General features: G+C 41.3%; 1 protein-coding gene across 8 annotated transcripts in view; it reads right to left on the bottom strand.

Annotated features, from left to right (window-relative positions):
- TBC1D1 (TBC1 domain family member 1) overlaps positions 1-26,257 on the bottom strand; it is a 373,516-nt gene that overhangs the window by 32,258 nt on the left and 315,001 nt on the right. For all 8 annotated transcript variants that reach the window (XM_073608893.1, XM_073608877.1, XM_073608932.1 and 5 more), the window contains 4 exons: positions 25,191-25,376; positions 21,041-21,202; positions 19,253-19,411; positions 2,692-2,936 (listed from right to left, as the gene is read on the bottom strand). In XM_073608893.1, coding sequence (XP_073464994.1) covers positions 2,692-2,936; positions 19,253-19,411; positions 21,041-21,202; positions 25,191-25,376 — 752 coding nt within the window. The remainder of the gene's footprint in view (positions 1-2,691; positions 2,937-19,252; positions 19,412-21,040; positions 21,203-25,190; positions 25,377-26,257) is intronic.

Here is a 26,257-nt window from a genome sequence, read left to right on the forward strand (position 1 = left end):
TACAACAAACACATTTGTAAGATAAACACGAGCAGACAAACCTAAAACAAACCATCAATTTATTTGACGGGTTTCAGGTTGGTTATGCCCTTATTAGAGTAAGGGAGAGGACAGAACTTCTACCTCATTAAATCCAATAACATTGTGTATCTGTGAAGTATGACACTAACGTTTAAACCTGAACTCCAGGAATTAAGCCGTTGCCATTGTGCTCTTGCTGGGTGTCAAATGCATCCACTGTGACTTTAAGGAGGGGTGTGCTACCTTCAGGCACACCTGCCCTCAACCTCTCCATTGCCATATGTGCCCCTACTAAGGAGACTCAAAAATCCATAGTTAGGACTGCAGTAGACAGAGGAGCCTTGACAAGGGCACTGCAGCTTACGCATATATTTGCAAATGTGAGCAAACAAAACCCTCTGTTTTTACAAGACTTGTTAGACAGGGTTGATTCGGTTGTTTTGCAGACTCGCTTATAAGTGTGCTGGGAAATCTTTTGTTTGTTTGCGACATGCGTTGCCTGTCTATGTGCACTGTACTGCAAAAGAAGATGGAATAAGGAATGGAACCAATGCGTGGTCAGTAGAGGCCCCCATTCTATAAAAAGGTGCTTCCAAGTGGTTTCTTGGGGAAGGTTGGTATTTATTGATGATGAAAACAGGTTAAAAACACCTCAATGAGTTTTGTGGCTATTTAATGGTCACTTCATCAGAAAAAGTTGTACATTACACTTTAGTGGCCACTAAAGAGCCATGAATTATGTTGATGATGTTTTTCCTGTTTTCATGATCAATAAATATCAACCTTCCTGAAGAATCCACTTGAAAGCACCTTTTCATTAAATGGGCGTCTCTGCTGACCACACACTGGTTTCATTTTGGGGCCTTATTCTACCTACTATTGTTCACTGGATTTGATCGTAACCTAGCATGGTGCAAGAATTTCCAGAAAACCCAGACGAGCATCGAGTGCGGCAACCCACACTTTGCGTGGCGACAGTCATATTCTCCACATACACTAAAATAAGTTGCTTGACCCTAGGACGGGTATCTAGCAACCTTATGAATGCAAGTATACGCTTAGTACACTTTTTGACTTGCTTTTCAAAAACGGTCAACTGAAAACTATCCTTAGAAGGAAATCTCTTGTGGCTTTTAATCCCCTCCCCCGGTCTCTGCACATCTGAAGCACTACTGATTTAACTTTACTGCAAAGGCTGGTTATAGGTTCAGGCGGTTGCCACCTTTTTTGTATAACCTAAAATCTGCTGGCTTACTATAGGTGCATGCCACCACCTGGACATATTTCTTTAGGCCCCTTTACATGGGACGGGCCCTTGGTAAGATCGGCAGGAGATCTGTCCACTCAGTTTACGCAGAGCGGACATGGACAGAGCCCGCTCTGCTCTATGGGCGCTCAGGAGTAAACAGACTCCGCTGTCTGTTTACATTCGACTGCCTTCCGATCCGATCCACCTAGACCTAGAATAATGGGTCCCTTTCCATTTTTTTTTTTTTTTAGCGCATCAGACCAGAGGTAGGTGGGTGTAAATGAACACACAAGTCCGTTTACACCCGCCGGTCCATAGGGGTGAATGAACCATTCGATCAGGTCCACACCAGAAAAAAGGACAGGCAGACCCTTCATGTGAAAGGAGTCTTAAAGTGAATTTAAGCCTTCATTTTTAATTTTTTTAAAAATAACAAATCCTGTGGAACAGAATCCTTTAAGCACTCTGACAGACACTGCCTTCCCATACAGCTGTTCTGCCCATCTCTCCGCTTTGCTGCCCATTCAGGCTTTGCATTTTGTGAATGGGGAGAGGAGAGCGGGCATACAACTCTGCAGCTGCAGGAGCAGAGATCATAGCACCAGAAGTATAGCAATAGCTATACAACCAGCGCCAAGTAAAAATAGAAAAACTGTAAATTAAAGAGATAAGCCCATGAGGTGGCATACAACTCACTGGACTTAGCCCAAAGTTATCCAGAACATTTTAAAAAGTGACTGAACTCCTGGAGTTCAGCTATAATGTTTGGATTAAAGTGCTTATAAAAGGCAAAAGTGCCGTTTACCTTCTGTGCCGCAGGATTCCCCCAGCCCCCTCTTATTTTTACCTGAGCCCGATCAGATCCAGCGAAGTGCACAAGAGCAGAGGCTCTCGCTGCTGTCTCCCTCTTCACTGGGCAGATTAATAATCATTGGCTCCCACTGCTGTCAATCAAATGCTCTGATAAAAGAGTGGTGGGGGAGGGGGGATGGGGCGTGATTAGATTGGGAGCGAGCACGCACAGGTGCCACTTTCCATGAGGACAAAGTGGAGGGACATAGAGCACTGGCGGAGGGACCTCAGAAGAGGATTGGGGCTGCTCTGTGCATGACCATTGCACAGAGCAGGCAAGTATAACATTTTTTTTTTTTTAAATATAAACTAAGGTTTAAAATGTTACTTTAAAAATGTCCTTAGCAAAGTACAACTGTGAACCATCGGCAGCCTTATGTACAGGTAGGTTTAACTCACATAAAGTGGAACTCTGCTCACGCCCTTATCTGTACTATTTTCTACTGAAGCAAGAAATAAAACACTACAATATTGTGCCAAGAGGATGAAAAATGCAAAGGTACGCAAGACTATATATTTGTATTTTCTAGAAAATTATTAGATGTTATTGTTTTTATAGGAAGGTATACCTGTAGTGTAACCATATCAGGCCGGTACTGCTTCCTCAGGCCAATATCATACATGAGGAACTTCAACAATTTAAAGGCATCCTCTTCGCTCATGTGGAGAAGCAGCACTCCGGCAACAAAGCTGAGTCCTTGGCAGTAACCCACTTCAGGATCCAGCAAGGAATAGGCCTTCAGAATGTTGTACAGTGACAGCTGTCCTGCTCCCAGCTGAGCTGAGAAGTATGGGTGTGTCGGGAAGGTGCGTCCTAAGAAAACAATTGAGGTTAGCTATTCAAATAAGTTTAGTTGAACCTTGCTGTAAGGGCAGGTCAAACAAAAACAAGAATCTTTTGAAGCAACTTTATCTCTAAGTAAACTTTCAACACCACTTACTAGGTAAACAGCATAAAATCAACTTGCCTTTGGCCCTTTTGAATTATGTACTCAGATAATGAAAATAAGTCACTTCATAAGGTTCACTACAGCATATCAGATAAAATAAATTATAAAATAATTCCATGCTATGTTTACAACTGGCCAAATTAGTAGCATAAATTAAGCGGATGATGATTTACACGAGTTCCTGATAATATGCTCAAAATGGACCTGCAGGCAGTACAAGCACCCACACTGACACCTACAGGTGATAAATAGTACTAACACATGCTATTACTTTTTTCCCCAGAGTGTCCTTAAAAGAGACAATCCTGCAGGTCTAATACACCAGTACTTTGCTCTGCCACCATGTACAATGGCAGAACACAAAAAAACCTGCAGGGTAATAAATTACGAGGCAAGCATACACTTGTAAGAACAGTTCAGATGTATCCTTGGGTTACTGCCCATGCATCAGTCCGGGGATTTAAAAGGGGCGGTCTTCTTTCCCTTCCATCTTTAGAGAAACTGAGATGGATCAGAGCAATTCTGATTGGTCAAAGTGGTCATGACAGCACGATATTTGTAGCGATTTATCAAATGGAAAATTTATGGAAAAAAATACACTTCGAATTTTAGTGAACACAAATACCCAAATTTTTGTCAAAACATAAAAGATGGTGTTACTCCAAGTAAACCGATACCCACGTGTCACGCTTTAAAATTGCATACGCTCATGGAACGGCGTCAAACTATGGTACCTAAAAATCTCCATAGGCGACGATTTAAAAGCCTTTAGAGGGTTACAAGTTTAGAGTTACACATGAGATCTGGTGCTAGAATTATTGCTCTCACTCTGACGTTCCTGGCGATACCTCACATACATGTGTGGTGCGATCATCGTTTACATATGTATGCAGGACCAATGTGCGCATTTTGTGAGCATGAGGTCGGGAGCTTTAATTTTTTATTTTATTTAATATTTTTTTACATTCTACCTTTAATTTTTTTTTTGTCAACTTTTGTGCTACTATAAGGGATATCAACATCCCTTGTGATAGCATGGGTTGTGACAGGTTCTCTTTTTGGAGAGACCTGGGATCTATTAGGTGGAAAGCCTCTTCTGCCACCTGTAAAAGTGATTCAGCGGCTCTATAGCGACTCGGATCACTTTTACATTATAGAGAATCATCTGCTGAAGAAAAAACAAAACAATAACAGGATGAGGATTGTGGCTTTAACCATGATTTTGGTATAACCACTTTATAAATGGCCTAACGATGGGAAGTGGTTAAAGTAGAACTAAAAGCAAAACTTTTTCTGAATAGAGTAAGGGAGGTTTAGAACCCCGGTCAGTTTTATTTTTGCCATTTGTATCCAATTGGGGAGATTTCCCTTCACTTCCTGTCTCATAAACAAAACATGAAGTAAGAGGTAACCTATACAAATTGAGGAAATTCCTGATTGTCACCAGAAATAGATTTACCCTCTATTCCTGTTCTAATGACAACCCAAAATTTGAGATTTTCTTTCAGTGATAATGATAAACTGGAAAAATAGAGGGTGAACAGACAGCAATAAAAACTTGATAGGTGTTCTGATCCCTCTCCATTTTATCCAAAACTACAAAAAAATAAAAGTAAAATAAAAAGCTTTGCTCTTAGTGATGCTTTATAAACTGTTAAAAAGATATGCCAAAGTGTGTACAATATATGAATCAACAATGTAATTAGCACAACAGATACAGAGTTCAAAGACATTCCAAATTAATTTAAAGGCAAACTCCACTTTCGAGTATGTTTCCAGGAATAAAAAAAAACGCATGCGGATCTTGCTTTGCAGTTAAAACATAGCCAGTAGTAGATGGCACAGAGGTAGGAGAAACAGAATGTCCAGGGTGATAACAGGATGATAATGGCACTGGGGAACACCCAAAAATGCAGCAATGGCAGCCAGAAGGCAGCTTCTGGAAGATGAAGGGATCTCTGTGTCCAAAACACACACAAGCAAGGAACACCACTCTAAGTGCAGTATGCATAAAAAACATTGATTTATTTGTGCAACTGGCATCTTACATTCTGAAAAACATCAAAGCGAAATTCGGACCCGCCAGGGGCCAGGAGGATCATCACACCGGGACCCGCGTGTCATACAAGGACATCCACACCAGGGTGTACGAAGCCAGGTAACATGCAGCGTGTCTAGCCCGGTGGTGTATGGCATGTGTGGGCGCTGGAGGAGCAGGTATTCAGGTGGATACCTGCTCCTCCAGCGTGGATGTCCTTGTCCTTGCATGACACGCAGGTCCCGGTGTGGCGATACACCCGGGTCTGATATGCTCTTTGATGTTTTTCAGAATGTAAGTGGCAATTTGCACAAATACATCAATGGTTTTTATGGATACTGCACTTAGACCCCTTTCACATTGAGGCACTACAGGCTAAAAATAGTGCCTACAAAGCGCCTCCCCTCTCACTCCAATGTGAAAGCACAAGTGCTTTCACACTGGAGCGGTGTGCTGGCAGGACGCTCAAAAAAGTCCTGCAAGCAGCGTCTTTGAAACGCTGTAGGAGTGGTGTATACACCGCTCCTACAGCGCCCCTGCCTATTGAAATCAATGGGCAGCGCCGCTGCAGCAGCACTTTGCGGGCGCTTTTAACCCCATTTCTCGGCCCTTAGTGGGGGTTAAAAGCGCCCCGCTAGTGCCCAAAAAACTACAGTAGGTGAAAGGGGAAACATTAAAAGCATACCAAGCTTGAAGCTAAAGACCCATATTGAAAATACTAAAAATTAATTTAGAAATGACATGCCAATTTTTATTGAGATTTTAATGATTGGGGTAGATAATACTTTAAGCAACTCATCTTCAGCAAGGTCAGGCAAAAATCTCATCTCCCTGCACAAACTCACTTAGAAGGAACGTTAAATCAAGCAGATTAAAAAACCTGTTACAGTTATTGTTCCCAATGCTAATAAGCCACTTCACTACCAACACTATACACAAATGATCCGACGGCCTCACGCTGGTTTGTGCGCAGCCCACAATGTCAGTTTAAAGTAATACTAAAGGCATCATTTTTATTTTCTAAACTTACTTCCTCTGTGCAATGGTTTTGCATGGAGAAGCCAGATCATCCTCTTCTTGAGTCACCCAACCGGTGCTCCTAGTCCCCCCCCCCCGTGCTGAGTGCCCTGATAGCAAGCCGCTTGCTATGGGAGCATTCGTGCGTGCTCGCTCCCAGGCCTCCGCCTCCCACTCCCTCCTTACTGGCTGTGATTGACAGCAGTGGGAGCCAATGGCTCCTGCTGCTGTGTCTGAGTAAATGAGGAGGCAGAGCGCTGAGAGTGCTCTTATGCACATTGCTGGACTGAGATCGGGCTCAGGTAAGTAAAAAAAAAGGGGGGGGGGGGCTGCACACAGCGCATAGCATGCACAAAGTTAAAAAAAAAAAAAAGTTCAGCCTCGAGATTGCACTTTTTTTCTTGGTTTTAAAACTTTTAAACTTTCATTATTTTCCCACTTACAGCATTATACTCCGTCTCCCTGTCAGACAAAATCATAAATCCAGACTGCCTTTTTTGGCCTCTCACAGCCTAGGTTTTCATCATCTGTTTATACTGTCAAAATTAGTGCTTCAGGAATAAAAACCTCTAGGCTGGGTCCACTGATCAATGCGTGAATGATTAGCTGGAATTAAGCATGCTGCAACTTGCTTCTGTTAGAAAAATTATTATTGCTTTGACACTAAACAGGAACAAGAGGATGCTGGGAATCTAAGGAGTGCAGGTAATGCGCCTTTGATTACAGCTCCATAGCTGTAACCAAGAACTTTTTTTTTGTCATTAATATAGTGAACTACACTTCTCTGTCCCGGCATGAAACATAAAACAGGGAAGGGTTCTTGTAAAGGTAAATGAAGCGTTCAAAACAACAGCCCTCTTGTTAAACACTACCCCACCCTTGTGTTTCAGGAATGCTGCAGTAATAATGTCAATACAATATAAAATTGCAGATCTTTTCAGCATGACAAAGCTATGCGATAAAAATTAGACTGAAGTATTATACAGAAAAATCAACAAATAATAAAATGCCTTCAGATCAGCAAATAATGTAACTAGAATAAAGAAAGTATGCAAGTGATACATTCCCCATCACGGATCTCGCAGGTGACAGATACCCTGTCGGCAAAAAGGAGAAAATCATATCTTTCAGGATATGCTTGTGATTGATTTTTTTTCTTTTTTTTAAAAAAAAAATTCAAGCCAAATACATTTAAAGCGGAGTTCCACACAAAAACGGAACTTCCGCTTTTCGGAACCCTCCCCCCCTCCGGTGTCACATTTGGCACCTTTCAGGGGGGAGGGGGGTGCAGATACCTGTCTAAGACAGGTATTTGCACCCACTTCCGGCATACATAGACTCCCATAGGAGTCTACGCCTCTTCCCGTCCCCACCGCGCTGTCTCCTGGGAAACACACAGCTCCCAGGAGAGAGCGGGGACCACTCGGGACGCGCAGCGCGACTTGCGCATGCGCAGTAGGGAACCGGGAAGTGAAGCCGCAAAGCTTCGCTTCCTGATTCCCTCACCTAGGATGGCGGCGGCAGCTGCCGAGAACCAAGCGGGTTCTTGGCGTTGCCTGCCGACATCGCTGGACCCTGGGACAGGTAAGTGGCCATGTATTAAAAGTCAGCAGCTGCAGTATTTGTAGCTGCTGGCTTTTAATATTTTTTTTTTTTGGCGGTGTGGGTGAACCCCCGCTTTAAGAGAGTACTCTTCAATTAGATGACAGATGTGTAGTTTAGAGAAAAAAAAAAAAAAAAAATTATTGCTGCCATTTCACATGAAGCAATCACCGCTCTAGATATGTGCTCTTCCCGTAATCTTTCTATCTTTCTCACCATTTCACATAGGTGCCAGCCCAGTTCACCAGCTACACAAAATTTCAAGAGAGATACTCCAGACCGAGGCAATTCTTATTGAACTTTGATTGCCAGTACCAAAAGAAAGCACAAATCAGTGGGGGAAGGAAGCTGGACACATTTTGTGCTCTCCTTAGCGTTTTGTCACGATCAATCAGTCCATTCCTGCAGCCCAATACTTATAACCTCATGTAATCACAGCTGTGGTTAATGGTCTGATGTGCAAAATCCCCCCCATTCTGAAATAGAACCAAATTACATTGTATCTATGTGCAAAACATACACATAAATCCAAAATGTGTAATAAAATCAAATGAAAATAAAAAATAAACATAAAGGATACCCAATTGACAAAGGGAGTGGAAACCAACACATATAATCAGATCTTATGCATATTTCTAATGCACAATACTAATTATCGAATTAAAGCGATAGTAGACCTTTGTGAGTTTTCTTTTCTGAAACCTGCAAGGTAAAGCCATAATGTACTGGTATCATAGCATTTGGCATACTAGCAAATTATGTTAAACTTACCTTAGAACGAAGCCCTTCCAGCGGCGAGCTGTCACCGCTGACAAGGCTTCCATCTTCACCCGTCTTCCTCCTGGGTTCGCAGACTCCAGCTGTGTGGGTGGCCGGAGCCACGATGACGTCACTCCCGCGCGTACGCACTTGAGCCGTCCTTTACGGCACAGGACTCTGAAAAATGGCCCAGGTGGCCGTTCCTTCAGAGTGCATTCGCAGTAAATATCTCTAAACAGTGCATGTTTAGGAGATATTTACAGTACCTATGGGTAAGCCACATTATAGGCTTACCTATAGGTAAAAATCATACATGCGAGTTTACTCCCACTTTAGAACTTACCTCTACTATGGAAAAAAAAAAAAATCACTACATAAAAGTAACATGACATCTTCAGGCAACAGGCAGCCTGCCAAGTTTATGACAACATCGCTTAGACAGAAATAAAGAGAAAAGAGAAACATTTTAACACTTAGACCCCTTTCACACTGGGCCCACGAAGCAATATTAGTAAAGCGCCACTAAACTACCGTCGTTTTAGTGGCGCTTTTCAGCCGTTAGCAGGACGCATTTAACCCCCGCTAGCAGCCGAACTAAGGGGTAAAACTGGGGCTTCGGCAGCGCTGCCCATTCATTTCAATGGGCAGGGCATTTTGGGAGTGGTGTATGCACCGCTCCCAAACCACCCCTAAGATACTGCTTGCAGGACTTTTTTTCCCATCCTGCAAGCGCTTCGCCCCAGTGTGAAAGCGCCTTCAGTGTGAAAGGGGTCTTAGTCCTTTTAGATCAAAGGGATGAACTTCGGTCTGTAAATGAGGGAAGTTTAACCCCTTAAAGACTAAACCTTTTTCTGACACTATTTGCTTAAAGTTAAAATGAGCATTTTTTGCTAGAAAATTACTTAGAACTCCCAAACAGTATATATTTTTTTTTAGCAGAGACCCTAGAGAATAAAATGGCGGTTGTTGCAATATTTTATGTCACACAGAATTTGCGTAGCGGTCTTATGAATGCAATTTTTTGGGAAAAAACACACTTTAATAAATAAAAAAAGAAACAGTAAAGTTAGTGTAATTTTTTTGATATAATGTGAAAGATAATGTTAAGCTGCGAGAATCGTGATCTTTATTCTAAGCAAAAAAAAAAACAAAAAAAAAACCCGTGATTCTCGTTTTGGCCAGAATCGTGCAGCTCTACTCAGTTTTGTCAAATATCTCCTGGCCATAGCTCCAAAGTCAAATGATGCTCATTAATTCATCTGACCTGGGACTACCCCTTCATTTAAAGTGGAAGGAGAGGCTTGCTTTCATTCATCTTCCTGCAATCATATACCCAAATATTACAGCGCTATGGTAAAAAGACTTTTTTTTCTCTACCTCTTCCGCTTTAAAATTGCTCCCACCATGTGAAAAAGGCTATCACTTTATACAAGCAGGGCAGCTGTTGGGCATGTCTATTGGCTCCTAGCAGCGTGATAACGGCGGCAGGGTAAACTGGGGCGTGGCCAATCAGAGCTGTGCTGCAATGGTTACACAGACACCAAAGAAATGTCTGTGAGCAACCACATTTGGCTGTACAGGCACACCGTTGTCGGACACTGCTTATGGTCTGGATTAGACTGTTTTTGATCTAGACAATCAGCAATTAAAGTGGAACTAAAACCATTAATTTACAAATACTGTAGCTGCTGACTTTTGATACTAGGACACTTTCCTGTCAATCGATCGCCTAATGTCGGCACCCCAGCCAATCAGCTCTCGGGTGCTGCCGTCGCCATTCCCTGTGGGGGAAACCAGCAGTGAAGCCTTGCGGCTTTACAGCTGGTTCCCCCTACTGCACATGCACGAAGCGAGCTGCTCTTTCTGAATGGCCCAGCTGGCAGTGGATGGAGGAGAGGGGCCGACCATCTGGGCGATCTCGCCGCCGCAAGGTCTCCCCCGGAAGTGGGGACCAGTACCTGTCAAAAACAGTTTTAAAAAAACAGTTACATTACATTGCATGCCAGGAATGCTAACTGGCACATTGGATGTGCTCTCAACCAAACTGTCAAACCATCAAATGGCTGGTGTCAAAACTGATCACATGTGCAGCATCATGGCAGCTACAGATCAAAGGTTACGATGGCAGCTTCCTTGGCTGAAAACATTAGGAGAGTTTAATTCTGCTGTAAAGGTTAAGTTCACTTTTCAGAAAAAAATAAATGCACTTTTTTGCAGGTAAAAAAACATGCACTTGTTTATTTTTTTGGAGTCTGTAAAGCATTGCACGAGCGATCAGCGGATCGCTGGTGCCATGCAGGTCTCCAGCAGATCTGCCAGTGTATCTGAGTGTACATCCAGTACGGACAAGCAGATGCAATATGACAGTGCCGTGGTAGTTCATTGAAAGTTACAAGCTGACAGCCGCAAAGGCTGACGGACCTTGTAGTTTTCCATTCTAAGGACACTGTGGATAAGTGATGCAGCTGGGCGGCCACTTTATTTTTTTAAACTGAGCTAGTGGGGGGGAAGAGAAGATCCCCAATATCTGTCACACAACTGGGGAGCGGGGAGGTGTAAGGGTTGGTCTGTTCGTAACATGTCAAATGTTACACCCTGAATATGGATGTAACATGTTACAAAAGGTGAACTTAACTTTAAGATCACGCACAATAAAAGTTTTTGTTGGTACACATACCGAACAAGGGCAAATTCTGATTTTTAACTAGAATTCCACTTTAAGTATTTGACATTAATCATAAAAACACACAGATGACGACATCACAGAGCTGGTGGATGTTAGGATACCCCACAGATGCTCCATAGGGTTTAGGTCTGGAGACATGCTTGGCCAGTCCATCACCTTTACCCTCAGCTTCTTTAGCAAGGCAGTGGTCATCTTGGAGGTGTGTTTGGGGTTGTTATGTTGGAATACTGCCCTGCTGTACATGTTGACATTCATGGTTCCCTCAATGAAATGTAGCTCCCCAGCACCGGCAGCACTCATGCAGCCCCAGACCATGACACTCCCACCACCATGCTTGACTGTAGGCAAGACACACTTGTCTTTGTACTTCTCACCTGGTTGCCGCCACACACGCTTGACACCATCTGAACCAAATAAATAAGTTTATCTTGGTCTCATCAGACCACAGGACATGGTTCCAAAAATCCATGTCATTAGTCTGCTTGTCTTCAGCAAACTGTTTGCGGGCTTTCTTGTGCATCATCTTTAGACGAGGATTCCTTCTGAGACGACATGCAGACCAATTTGATGCAGTGTGCGGCGTATGGTCTGAGCACTGACAGGCTGACCCCCACCCCTTCAACCTCTGCAGCAATGCTGGAGGCACTCATATGTCTATTTCCCAAAGACAACTCTGGATATGACACTGAGCACTCAACTTCTTTGGTCGACCATTGCCTGTTCTGAGAGGAACCTGTTAAACCGCTGTATGGTCTTGGTCACCGTGCTGCAGCTCAGTTTCAGGGTCTTGGCAATCTTCTTATAGCCTAGGCCATTTTTATGTAGAGCAACGATTCTTTTTTTCAAATCCTCAGTGTTCTTAGCCATGGAGGTGCCATGTTGAACTTCCAGTGACCAGTATGAGAGAGAGTGATAACACCAAATTTAACACACCTGCTCCCCATTACATTGGGTAGGGAAAATGACTAATTGGGCCCAATTTGGACATTTTCACTTAGGGTTGTTCTCACTTTTGTTGCCAGCAGTTTAGACAATAATGGCTGTGTGTTGCTTTATTTTGAGGGGACAGCAAATGTACACAGTTATACAAGCTGTACACTCACTACTTTACATTGTATCAAAGTGTCATTTCTTCAGTGTTCTCACATGAAGAGATATAATAAAATATTTACAAAAATGTGAGGGGTGTACTCACTTTTGTAAGATACTGTACATATAACACAGCGCTGTTTGTTCTTTTAAGTGCAATTTTATGCTTTTAATAAAAAGTTAATTTGATTTCACACTATGTGGAGCATGTCTCTTTTTAGCAGTCCTTACCTGCATGCATGGATCTTGACTGGGAGGTGAGATTGCTGATGCCATTGCCAAGGAGGGACGACCACCTTTTACCAAGAAAGACATTTGGAGATCGGAATTGTGGATCCTGTACATTATTATAAAAGTGATATTTGACTCTTATATTCTTGAGAGTCATATGAATCTGGTAAGCAGATTTGAGACTTTTTTCTGGGGAAGGTACACGTGGAATGGTGTTCACACTGAAGATTGAGATGCTGTTTATATTGAAGACTCAGATTCTTCGAATCAGTATAAAACTAACAGAGAACTCCCTACTGATTAGCAAACACCCCAATGTATCTTTAGTGGGACCAACAGAAATCACACAATGCCATCATGCAGGCAAAAAACAAGCTGCACTGCAGCATTTGCACTGCTTTACAGTGCCTTGAAAAAGTATTCATACCCTTTGAAATTTTTCACATTTTGTCATGTTACAACCAAAAACGTTAATATATTTTATTGGGAGTTTATGTGATAGACCAACACAAAGTGGCACGTAATTGTGAAGTGGAAGGAAATGATAAATGGTTTTCAAAAAAGTGTTTACAAATAAATATGTGAAAAGTGTGGCATGCATTCATATTCAGCCCCCTTTACTCTAATACCCCTAACTAAAATCTAGTGGAACCAATTGCCTTCAAAAGTCAAGTATGTTATATAATCCCTGTGTGTAATTTAATCTCAGTATAAATACAGCTGTTCTGTGAAGCGCTCAGGGGTTTGTTAGAGAACCTTAGTGAAAAAGCAACATGAAGGCCAATGAAGGCCAAGGAACACACCAGACAGGTCAGGGATAAAATTGTGGAGAAGTTTAAAGCAGGCTTAGGTTATAAAATAATATCTCAAGCTTTGAACATCTCACAAAGCACTGTTCAATCCATCATCCGAAAATGGAAAGAGTATGGGCCAACTGTAAACCTACTAAGACATTACCGTCCACCTAAACTGACAGGCCAGGCAAGGAGAGGATTAATCAGAGAAGCAGCCAAGAGGTCCATGGTAACTCTGGAGGAGCTGCAGAGAGCCACAGCTCAGGTGGGAGAATCTGTCCCCAGGACAACTATTAGTCGTGCACTCCACAAATCTGACCTTTATGGAAGAGTGGCAAGAAGAAAGCCATTGTTGAAAGAAAACCACAGGAAGTTCTGTTTGCAAGAAGCCATGTGGGGGACACAGCAAACACGTGGAAGAAGGTGCTCTGGTCAGATGAGACCAAAATTTAACTTTTTGGCTTAGAAGCAAAACACAGACGCTTTCCATCCAATCTGACAGAGCATGAGCTATTTTGCAAAGAAGAATGGGCAAAACTTTACTCTTTACTCGCAAAGCTGGTAGAAACACCCCCAAAATTACTTGCAGCTGTAATTGCAGTGAAAGGTGGTTCTACAAGTATTGACTCGGGGGGGTGAATACAAATGCACACCACACTTTTCAGATATTTGTAAAAAAATGTTGAAAACCATTTATCATTTTCCTTCCACTTCACAATTATGTGACACTTTGTGTTGGTCTATCACATAAAATACATTTACGTTTTTGGTTCTAAAATGACAAAAATGTGGAAAATTTCAAGGGGTATGAATACTTTTTCAAGGCACTGTAACTAATTCTGGAGCATCATTTCTATTCTTAGGCTTAATGTACACGGGACGTTTTTACAATCTCTCCTGAACGATTTAACTTGACAGATAATAATCCAATATTAAAACGACCGTTTTGCCGCGTTTACATGCCACATATAGTGGCGTTTTGCCGCATTTGCATTTAGAAAAAAATTATATATATATATATATATATATATATATATATATATATATATATATATATATATATATATATATAAATTTTTTTTTTTCAAACACTTGTAGCCAAAAATGAAAAACGAGTTACCACATTTAGCGACTGAAAAGTCGGAAACTTCGGCGTCTGAACTCTGAATTTTTTTTGCCTTCAAAGAAAAGCCTCTAAACACAACTGCCTAAAACGACATTAATCATACCTGTGTACATGTACACATAAGATAACATTGGATGAGTTCAGGGGCAGCTGAAAAGAAGCATCCAATTGCCTCTGAACGTGCAGTGTACATGAGGCCTACAAGGTGTACTCACCATTTGATTTGAGGTGGATGGAGGAATCCTCGCGCTGTATCATTGTATTCTGAAGGCGGGACTCCTCTGTTGCCAGAAGACACTGCTCAGAGCTGAAGCACTGATCGGAGTACAATTTTCGACAACTTTTCATGAATGGGAATGGCCGTAGATGGACCAAAATTTAGCCAGTTCAGCTGAACCAGCTGAATTTCAACCCATCTATGGTCAGCTTAAGCAAACAGAATTTATCCTTTTTTTTTACCCAGAGCCATTGTCATCTTCCTTTTGTTTTGCAGGTCACTAGCAGACAGTGTCTACCCTAACAGCGGTCTCTGTGAAGTCAAGAAGGATATTTTCTTCCAAACAAAGAACTGCATCTAGCATGGGCAATATTAGTGACTGTATTGACACACATCAGGACTCGGTCAGCAAAATATGCACTGGAGATTAGCTTTTTTAAGCCTATACCACTTGAAATAGTCAGCCTGTGTGTAAAAATCTCTCAATTATAGGCTGGAGGTTATACTAAACATGCAGTATTGGTCAGAAGATCCAATCTGCTCTGCTTTTTTAGGTCTTCTGATCTGCTGACCCTCTTTGCATATACTAAGCAACCTGTGTAGTCTGCAGTGTAGTCCACTGCATAAATTCTGTTATGTGTTAATTTACCAAATAAATCTGGTAAAATTCTAATTCTACAAAGACACTCCTTGCCATTTGCGTTCACCGACACTTGCACAGTCTAAATTGGCTATAATGTAGTTTAATTTGAACCATAAAAAAAAATTTAAAGCTGGGCGTGTTGGCGTTAATTCAGAAAGAAGTTCTTACATACGCTAAACTGAGTAAAACTGTATACTAGTTATTACTCAGACAAACCTAGTAAATTGTCTACCTAATATTTACTGGGTTTTCAGAACATACAATTATGATATTAGGTGTTAGGTATTTAGCAGTAATGTCAAAGCTTGTAAAGCAGTGTATTCCATTTGTGCTCTGTGCATATAGTGTTTTCACTGAATCCTTTTATAAAGAGGAATTGTAGTTTATTGTCTCTATACTGGTTGTTAATGTCACTTTTTACGGTAGCTATAAATTAAACTTCCTGACATGAGAAACAATCCAGCACACGCTCAGTTCAAAGAGAAACTGAAAGAGCTAAAGATTATATTTACTTGAATTATTGCCTCTTCCAGCATCTCAAAGTGGTAGAATATCCCCAGACACATCATTAAAATCTATAGGCACTGCAAACACTTTTGTGAACTAGTAAAAACACTTACAAGAGCAGCAAAAAACTCAACCACCATAAATTAAATTGCATTTGATTTCATAAGATAACTGAAAGCAAGCCAAGTCTTTTTTTTTTGGTTTTTAATTTGTAGGTTTTTAAACTTGGAAAGCATTCTGGAAAAATGAAAATGTGGACCAACCCCAAATATCCTTGCTACCCTTCCAGAACCCCCCCCCCCCCCTGCACAAAGCAGCTATGAGGCCCTGAGCTGCCAGTGTAGCAGTTGGTGCACCTCAATATAAAGACCCGGAGTGAGAAACCATCATAATGATCGCAATGGCAAGTGTCCACTGGTCAGTGCAGCCATGTGACTGTGCTGACCAATGAGAAGTGTATCTGAGGCTTCTTCTGGTCAGGTGTCAAAGAAGAAATCGCTTGTTACCGCAGTGACGTGGCTGCGCTGAACAATGAGTGACACTTTGGGGCCGAGTATTGGAGTGTTTCGTATAAACCCAGGATAACACATCCTACAAACTGCATGCCTCAGGTTTTTTTTTTTGCAAGTGTCCTAGAAAGAAGGATTTCTTTCTTCAGCTCTGCTGTTGCAAAGACTAACCTCTAATAGTATTAACACCTTTTTTTTTTCAGGCAAGGCTTCTATCCAAAACGCTGTTGGAGTTTTTTCCCTTTGCTTTGCAGGTGCAGTCCCCCTGGGTCTGGCCTTGGACGGTACCACCTCTGAAACCCAATGGACTGGATGGGGTTAAGTGTGAAGCACTATCCAGACTCTGTTCTGGTTAAGTAAGCTGCAGAGTACTTTCCAGGTCCCAAGCTGCTTGCATATCTCTGAACTTGCCCTTTCTGTAAAGTGAGTAGATTGGTCAGTCGTGCACCGGCAGCATCCTCAAAAATTATTAATTGGTGGGACCCATTTTCCCCATTTCCCAGCAACATTGCAACTTTGTGGAGCAGGGTATGGATGTCAGCCGCACATCCAACTTCCCTTTCCCACAATACAGTGGCAAGGAAGCTTCTTCCCGATGCTAACCCTGCTTACAAAAAACAAACACAGAACTTTGATCCTTGGTTACATCCAGACATCTGACCCCCTGGTCACTGACCCTACAACTGCTACTAGTTGTTCAAGTGTTTTTAGAAAATGCCTCCTACACCAAGCCTGTAAGTTGGCTAACCATATTGTGGGTGAAGACTATTCTACTAGCCCCTAGCCTACTTTCTATTATTGGTTCAGGAGCTAGTTGCACCCAGTGCACATACTGATGGTACCAAGGTCTACAGTCTCATGCTGTACTCTGTTGCTTTCCTCTTCTAAGTCCTCGTTGGCTCTGTTAGGTGTGATTGGGTCCTCTGCCTTTTGTGCTGAGGTCTTTACTATGGTCGTGCAGGGCTTTTTGACCAATATTACCCAATTTACAGAATCAAATCACAAAATGTCTCAGATGCACTCCCATGTCCTCTTTATCATATTCTGTATCCAATCTACCCAAGACCTAAGCAGCTTCTGAGCCATTGGCCACAGAGACTGTCTGATTCTGAGACACTTAATTCCTTGATTGATAAGCTTACTCCCACCAAGGAGTCATTGTCTACTCCTGTTACTCCCTAGTTAAAGGTGACTGTTTTGGCTCTTACTGATGCATTGTGCACCACTGTGAAGTTAAAGGATCAACCTGTTATTTCTATCAGTGTTTTTTTTCAGTCGTGGGTCATTCAGAACTCCAAAGGCCACAAAGACTCTCACTGCACTCCCTTTTCCAACTCTTACTCTATGGGGATTGAAAGTACCTTGAAAAGTTGTTTGCTCCCCTTATGTGCTGGCTGGCTTTGTATCTGTGTCCCACAGTTGGAGGCCCTTTCCAGAGCTCTTTTCTTACTGACAGGTCCTGCTCTGTACCCAATTCTGACTGTAACTTTACTTTGGCTGGCAAAAAACACTGAAAAAGTCCATTACCACCAATATCCCTTAAAAAAGCTATTACCACCACTGAGGTTGATCCCTTGCTTCTTAAATGCGTAGAACAGATGGCTGTACTTTTAAACTTCAGCAGCACATTTCTCGCATATGCCTTTGGTCAGTGCCTAGATATTTGACTACAGTGTTGGGCTGCAGAGTTCCCTTACAAAAGGCATTCGATCTGCATGGCCTTCTAATTTTTACTATTAAAAAGTATATTTACAGTGCAAATTTTATCCATTATTTTCTAAGTTCAATTAACCCCTTCAGATCCGCGCTATAGCCGAATGAGGGCTACAGCGTGGACCTACTATGCCGGGAGGCCGTCAATAGACGTCCTCCCCTTTGCACGCTCCCCGTGCGCCCCCTGCAGGGCGCGCGCTGTGATTACTGAGTCAGTGAGACTCGGGTGATCACAGATCGGCCCCTTACCCCGTGATCAGCTGTCAGCCAATGACAGATTATCACGTGATGTAAACAGAAGATCGGTAATCTTTTTTTTCTCCTCATGCTGAGTGCGAGGAGGAAAAAAAGCAGATTGCGGGCTTCTGTGCAAGGGACATTGGTCCCGAAGAAGGAAGATGCACAGCCACCTCATCTGTGCCCACAGTGCCAGCAATCAGTGCCACCTATCAATGCCCACGAGTGTCACCTATCAATGTCCACCAGTGGTGCCAATCAGTGCCACCTAGCAGTACTGCCGATCAGTGCCCATCACTGCCACCAATCAGTGCCCATCACTGCCACCCATCAGTGCCATTTATTCGTGCCCTTCAGTGCCACCTAACAATGCCCATCAGTGACAATTATCAGTGCCCATCAGTGCCCAATAGTGCTACCTATCAATGCCCATCAGTGCAACCTATCAATACCCATCAGTGCCGCCCATCAGTGCCCATAACTGCCAGCTATCAGTGCCACCCATCAGTGCCGCCTATTGGTGCCCACCAGTGCCGCCCATCGGTGCAGCCCATCAGTGTCCATCAGTGCAGCCTCATCAGCATACATCAATGAAGGTGAAAGATTACCAGTTTGCAAAATTTAATAACAAAATATAAAACAGTTTTGTATTTTTTTTTTATTTTGGTCTTTAATTTTTTTTAACAAAAATAAAAAAACCCAGAGGTGATCAAATACCACCACATTTAATTTGGGTACAGTGTTGTATGACAGTGCAATTGTCATTCAAAGAGTGACAGTGCTAAAAGCAGAAAATTTGTCTCGACAGGAGGGTGGTTTAAGTGCCCAGTAAGCAAGTGGTTAAAAAAGAAACAATTTAGCAAATCAATCTAAGTGAAATGATATTGTGAAACCTGGTGAATTATTGTGGCATTGATGACAAAGGCCAACTAACTTAAGCTAAATCTACTAATGATTTTGGAACCCTGGCTAAGCTTGACACCTATAGCTGTTAAAAATTGACAGCACTTACCTAGATCAATAAGTATTGCATGTTGCTGTGTGGTGAGTTGCTTCAGCAATTCTTTGTAGGGAATATCTTTTAAGTGGCTTTTATTGGGGACTTGATGTCTCAGCTGATTCTGCTCTGTTAAAAACGTCCATATTTCTCCACGGTGATGTCTAGGTACTCCTATAAAATACATTTACTGAAAACAGACCACACCAACACCTATATACAATTTATTATCATTTGTCCAACTAATTTTGCAAAGTATATTAAAGGTGGCCATAGATGGATAGAATTTCAAATGAAAAAACTCTTACCAATATTCTCAAAACATATGAATGTCGTTTGATAGATTTTGTTTTCGTTTACCATAAGATTTTGGAATAAATGGAAAAACACACACACGGTGAGAAATCTTTTAGTTTGAGAAAAAATTCTATCCCGCTCTTTTGAATTTTCTCGTCATTGTGGTCGAAAATGGATATCAATTTGGCCCACAAATGGTTAGAAAACTAATGAACTTTCCAAGAACATTTTCCTAAGAATTTTCTTTCGAAATTCTACCAAGGCCAGACCTTTGCTTCAATTCTATCTAACCTGTACGGGTCATACAATACTGAGAAAATCAGTGGGCAAGGATACAGCCAAGGTAAAAGCTGCAATGAGTACCTCAATCACACACAACATTTATATGAAAATACATGGGTACACAAGTTATCAGGCTAAAGAATGTACATGAAAAGATAGCATACTGTATATATGTGTTTGCAATTTCATAGTTATGAATAATACATTACAAAAATAAGAATACTGTAGTACAAAATCAAATAGCCACTGTTAAAAAGACTGAAGCCAAGGGTGTCTGCTCAATGCATAAACAATTATGTTAGGATACAAAAAAATGTGTTCCTAAAAAGATCTTTATGAGAGACCTTTATATAAATAATAATAAAAAAAAACTATTTGCAAGAACATGACCTTTTGACAGCCAGATCTTAAACAACTATCTCATGTCTGTGTGTACAGTATATTAAGGCCGCTTGTACACAGGGCATAAAAAAAAAAAAAAAAAAATGAGCTGCAAAGTCAGTACCGACACCAGGAAAAAGCAGCTGTAAAAACACACACTTTGAGAAGCGTTTTGCATTGGCGTCAATGAGCGTTTAGGCACGCTAGCGGTTAACAGCGTTCCTCTACCCTCTTCTATTGTCTACTCCCAAATCCAATTACTACAGCTTAAAAACACTTGATGCGGTTTAAGCCGTATACTGCGTTAACAGGAGTTTAGCCGCGTCAGGCATTTTTACAGCTGTACCGCTGCTGCTCTAGAACGCACTGGCCCTGGGTTTTTCTTTTGCAGCTTGAAAATGCCTATGCATGCATGGACACATAGAATAACTTGAACATGCGTTTTTAAGCTGAAAAAAAAAAAAAAAAAAAAAACACTGATGCCCCTAGGAGCAGCTGTGAAAATGTCCAGTGTGCATGAGGCCTAAATGTTCAGCATTGCTTTGCTGTGTAAGGGTCCTGGACATATGTTTTACTGCTCTATGGATGGAGTTTGTGCAATCTTCCAATTACGACACAAGTTTCACAAGTCTGGTTCAAAAACCAAAAATATATATCTGTATGACAGTCATAATGAAGACCTGCAGAATTTGACAACACAGTCAACAACAAAAATAGGACTCAAGGAGAAAATATATGTATTGAGGGCGCATTGCATGTGTGTCAGATTCCTTTTGCAAGGACAATAGTGATAAAAAAAGAAGCCTTCCACACTACACAGAGATTTTCCAAAGATGGCATTACCTTGTCCAACAGCACCATGAATTTTTTCCATATCGGCCTTTATTTTTGCTCTTCCAGGTGTGCTTAGCATCTTCTCCCATACAACGGTTACATCTTTTAGACAGGGAGTGATCTCTTCATAATCAAGCTTCAGCCTTTTATTTTGCAAGTCATTTTCTGAAGCTACATGGAAAGAGAACAAATATCATTATAAAAAATATTTTTAAAACGCCTACTTTTCAAACAGAATCTACACCAACGATTTGAAACTTTAATTAGCAGTTCCTAATCTTGCACTGAAAAAACTGGGTAAAAAAAAAAAAAGCGGTACAAACACTTATGTGTTATCAGCACTTTTGTATCACCATAAAAAAGGGAAAAAACTATAACAGGAAAATGAAGTTGGTTACACACATAACCATGGGTTACAGAAAAGAAATTTGCTAGACTGTGTTAATGTGGGAATCCTATCTGCCGAGCCATTGTATTCTCCTGGGGGGGGGTGATGTAGAAGACCATAATTATTACTAACGGCCATCAGATTTAAAAAAAAAAAAAAAAAAAAAAAAAAAAAGTTTTATTTATTTAAAATCAGATTTTTTGGATTTTTATCAAATTATCAAATTTATTTTAATGAAATGCTTTGAGTCAAAATCTATCTAAAAGATAGTTTTCTATTTAAGATACATTAATAATTTTGTTTATTCAGCATGAAATGGAGCTTAGTTACAGTATGTAGCATTAGGCTGTATATTCTGCAATGTTTACATTGTTGGTAAACTGATTCAATGAATCCAAGCTCTGCAAGCTGAGAAACACAAGATCTCCATCTTCCTCTGTGACAGAATGGCAGTCTGCCTTGTTTATATAGGCAGCCTGCTGTTCTGCCTCTCCTGTGAACGATCGACACATCCACCAGACCTGCCGATTGGCTCCCGCTGTGTCCAATCACAGCGAGAGCGGTCCACTCCAGACTGCGCAAAATCACATGTGATTTTGTGCAGGAGGGCCGCCCTGCCGCAATATATCTGAGTGGGGCAGTCCTTAAGTGGTTAAAGATGTGTGTACAGCTATTAGTTTAATAAAATCTATGTGGCTTATGGACATAAAATGGTTTGGATTGCTGATTTAGATGTGTCAGTTTTGTTTTTTTCAACTTACCTAAATTTTCCTAATCCACACATTTGAGGTGGACAGGGGAATCCTCCCCACTGTGACTTTGTATTCTGACAGTGGGGAGACTCCCCCACTGTCAGAATACACTAATCAGTGTTACAGGCCATAGCCTACAGTGCTGATCATACACATGACTTCTGTACAACCCCAGGGGTCATATATGAATCAAAATTCAGCTAGTCTCTGCAGAACCAGCCAAATTTCAATCTTAAGCCCTATAGCAGTGATGGCAAACTTTGGCACCCCAGATGTTTTGGAACTACATTTCCCATGATGCTCATGCACTCTGCAGTGTCAGAGCATCATGGGAAATGTAGCTCCAAAACATCTGGGGTGTTTGAAAGGGTTATCACTTTCTGTGTTGCTGTTAAGATTTATGCTCGCTATTTATATTTATTTATTTTAGATAGACTTTGTCATCACGCAAAAAAAAAAGTGATACAAAAATTAAAATATTACAGTTGACAACCGAAGAAAAGCAGAGGGGACATTTCTCAGTGTCAGCATTTACTCCATTGACATCTGTCAAAGGTGGGATACTCCCTTAACTTTGGGTATATTTCCTCCAACTTCCTATTTAGTCTGTAGCACAGGAGACAAGGGAAAATCTCCAAATTGTAAAACAGACATTAAAACACCGACTGATGTTTAAACGTATCCATGATAAAATAAATAAATAAAAAATGTGGTTGGGAGTTTCAATTTACACATGAAATCACAAAAGAAAATAAAAATCTGATTTTGTCAAATAAAACATAGATAAGAACGTCCACCATCTCCGCAGGGGTAAAATCAAACATTTTAGATTTCATTTTCAATGTTCTACAAGGCAACACAAACATGTTAATAAGTGTTACGGATCAGATTACATTGTTGGCCACTACAAAACTATAAAGAGCAGCCAACTCATACTACATCAAGGCCTTTTTGTCCTATTATCAGTTTATAATCTGTTCCTAAGTTTTCCTGCTTCCTTGTTGGCTTGGTTTCACCATCTAAAGACACGCCTTAGTCTGGGTAAACTGAAGGACACAACACGATGAGAAAGTGAGAATGAATCTAGCAGCTTTTCCCCACGGGTGCATGTAAGTTACATGACATGGTGGTCTACTGATCGAGTCATTTTCTTTTTTAACCACTTGCCTACCAGGCACTAACCCCCCCCCCTTTCCTGCCCAAGCCATTTTTCAGCTTTGAATGACAATTGCGCGGTCATGCTACACTGTACCCAAACTTTTCATCATTTTCTTCACACAAATAGAGCTTTCTTTTGGTGGTATTTAATCACTGCTGGGTTTTTTATTTTTTACAAAAAAAAAAAAAAAAAAAAAAAAAAAGGAAAGAAGATCAAAAATTTTGGAAAAAAAAAAAAAGTTTCTTTTACTTTTTTTCTGTCAGTAAATTGTAATTTTTCGCCTTCACTGATGTGCGCTGATGAGGCGGCACCGATGGGCACTGATAGGCTGAACTGGTGGGCATTGAAGAGGTGGCACTGTTAGGTGGCACTAATAGGCAGCAGTGGCAGGCACTGATAGGTGGCACTGGTGGGCATGGATAGGTGGCACAGATAGGCGGTACATATGGGCACTGATGGGTGGCACTGATGAGCATTGATTGACAGCAGTGATGGGCAGCACAGATAGGCAGCACTGACAGGCATGGCTAATGGGCACTGATTGGTGGCACTTGTGGGCACTGATTTCTGTCACTGGTGGGCACTGTATGCTGGTATTGGTGGGCACTGTATTGTGACACTATATTTCTTTACTGTAATCAGGGCACTGATGAACAGTGCCCTGATTACATTCCTACATGTCCCCCTGTGAGGAGATGCCACTGATCGGTGATGAGGTGAGGAGAGTAGATTACCGGCATCTCCATGTTTACATGTGACCGGCTGTGATTGGAGATCAGGGTCACGCTGTGTCCTAGCAACACGGAGCGGCCGTTCTGGGACGCCGTCGTATGACGGCGTCCCAGAACAAGAGCTGCATCACCCCGCCGTCATTTGACGGTGGGCGGGCAGCAAGCAGTTAATCAGGTAGTCTATATTAAAACAGATTTTGCCATTACAGGTACAACAAAAACCATAAAGATGCGCTACCTATGTACTGACAGAAGAAACACAAAGCCCCGACTTGAAAAATAATATACAAACAGGAGAATCCTGTATTTTTCATATGGATTGGAGACTTTCTAATGACTCTAATAACGGAAACCATGGAAAAAATGTTTTCTTATTGTTTACCGTCTAATAAGCGAACATCAAAAATGTATTTCAGCACACCACCCCTGGCCCTCTCCAGGTGATAAATTTGAACAGTCATGCAATAAAATCCTTTACGTTTAAGTATCCAGTAGCTGCCAATAAGGTTTTAAGAACGAGCGACTGTGCCTCCACATCATAGTCCTTCAATATTTTTTGGCAGCCTTTATAGCTTTATGTCTTGCTAGGTAAAAGTTGCTTGCTAACATATTTTGACACTACATACGATTCCAAAATATATAAGAGCATGGGTCCTTGTGGGCAGAAGTTGTCCATCTTGGTTACTACTTGACATAAAAACATTCTAAAAAAGTTTACAAAATTATATTACTGTACCAAAACCCCAAATGTCCAACGAAAAAACTTTAAGAATGAAGAAAAAAGAATTCACATGACAAGAGAGAGTGTGACTCAATGGAGCCAGTTCACACAGCTCCGGGGCAGCCACAGTCTACATTTAAAAAGGGTCTTGTGCATCTTTGGTTCAGATTCAGGTGCAAATTCAGGCAAATATTCTGACTCAAATCTGTGGACAGGGACGCACTGGACCCCTGCTGTGAACCGCGGTCGCAGCATATGTGAACCCAGCCTTAGGGCTTGTCCCTTTTGCCTAGAAGGCCAATCAAAGGTTCTGTAACCTAGAGAAAAGGCTCTCACTGCTAACCATTCTTAGAGAACACATCAATAAAAAGAAAATTAAGATATTCCATTCTAATTTCAAGGACTGACCTTGCAGTTTTTGGTTTTCTTTTTCCATTCTGAGAAGCAGGATCTGTTGTATGATGGCTTTCTTCCAAAGCTCTCGGAGTTCCTCTGGTGATCGGTGCCTGGCTGTCTCTACTGGAACAGATGGGTCATTTTCACGAACAGGCTGCAGAGGAGATCTTGGTGGTATATCTCCCCATTCTGACCGTTCTGGGGGAAACAAAATAGATTTAAAAAAGCTACCCTTATTTTCAATTTTTTATATGCACACAAATAATGTGTAATAATAATAATGGGTAATAGAATCATATTTAACGTTTTAAAGTAGAAGTATAGGCAAAACTTTTTTTTTCCCATTTTGGATAGAGCAAAGGAGGGCTATAACCCCTGTCAGATTCCCCCCCCCCCCTCAATCTGTGTCCCATTGTGGAGATTTTCCTTCACTTCCTGTCCCAAAGCTGAACAGAAAGTGAGAGGAAAGCCTGGCAAGTTAAGGGAAATCCTTGGGGATGCCCAGGTCATCAGAACTAGTGTCCCCATTGTATGATTTCCACCCCTATTACTTTTCTGGGGACAACCCAAAATTTGGGATTTTCTTTTACTTTCAATGATAATGTTAAATGGGACAAATCGAGAGGGTGAATCTCCCTAACGGGGGCGCATACAGCAAAGAAAACTGACAAGTATTTTATTCCCTCTCCACTCTATTCAAAACTTAAAAAAAATAAAGATTTGCCTTATGCTTTAAGCTTACAATTCCACCATCAGCATGTATACTGTCATTACAGGATCACATCATTTCAGCCTTGATTGGACAGCAGATCTTATAGGTTTACCCATGGATATGTAGGACTATATTAGTTAAAAATAATAATAAAACCAAATCCCAAGCCACATGACTTCCTGTCATGAACAACAGAATTTCTTTTCGAACTAACCATACGCGTGTAGGTATGGTCCGAAATCAGGCTTCTAGGGCACAAGGCCAACTGCCACATTGCATATTAATAAAAAAAAATAAACACAAAGTGGGCTAAAAACTACTTCAGTTGTTAAACATCTCTATAACAAACTTGTCTTGTTTTTTTTTT

Source organism: Aquarana catesbeiana, linkage group LG01 (genome assembly GCF_042186555.1).
Source record: "Aquarana catesbeiana isolate 2022-GZ linkage group LG01, ASM4218655v1, whole genome shotgun sequence".
Classification (NCBI taxonomy): Eukaryota; Metazoa; Chordata; class Amphibia; order Anura; family Ranidae; genus Aquarana; species Aquarana catesbeiana.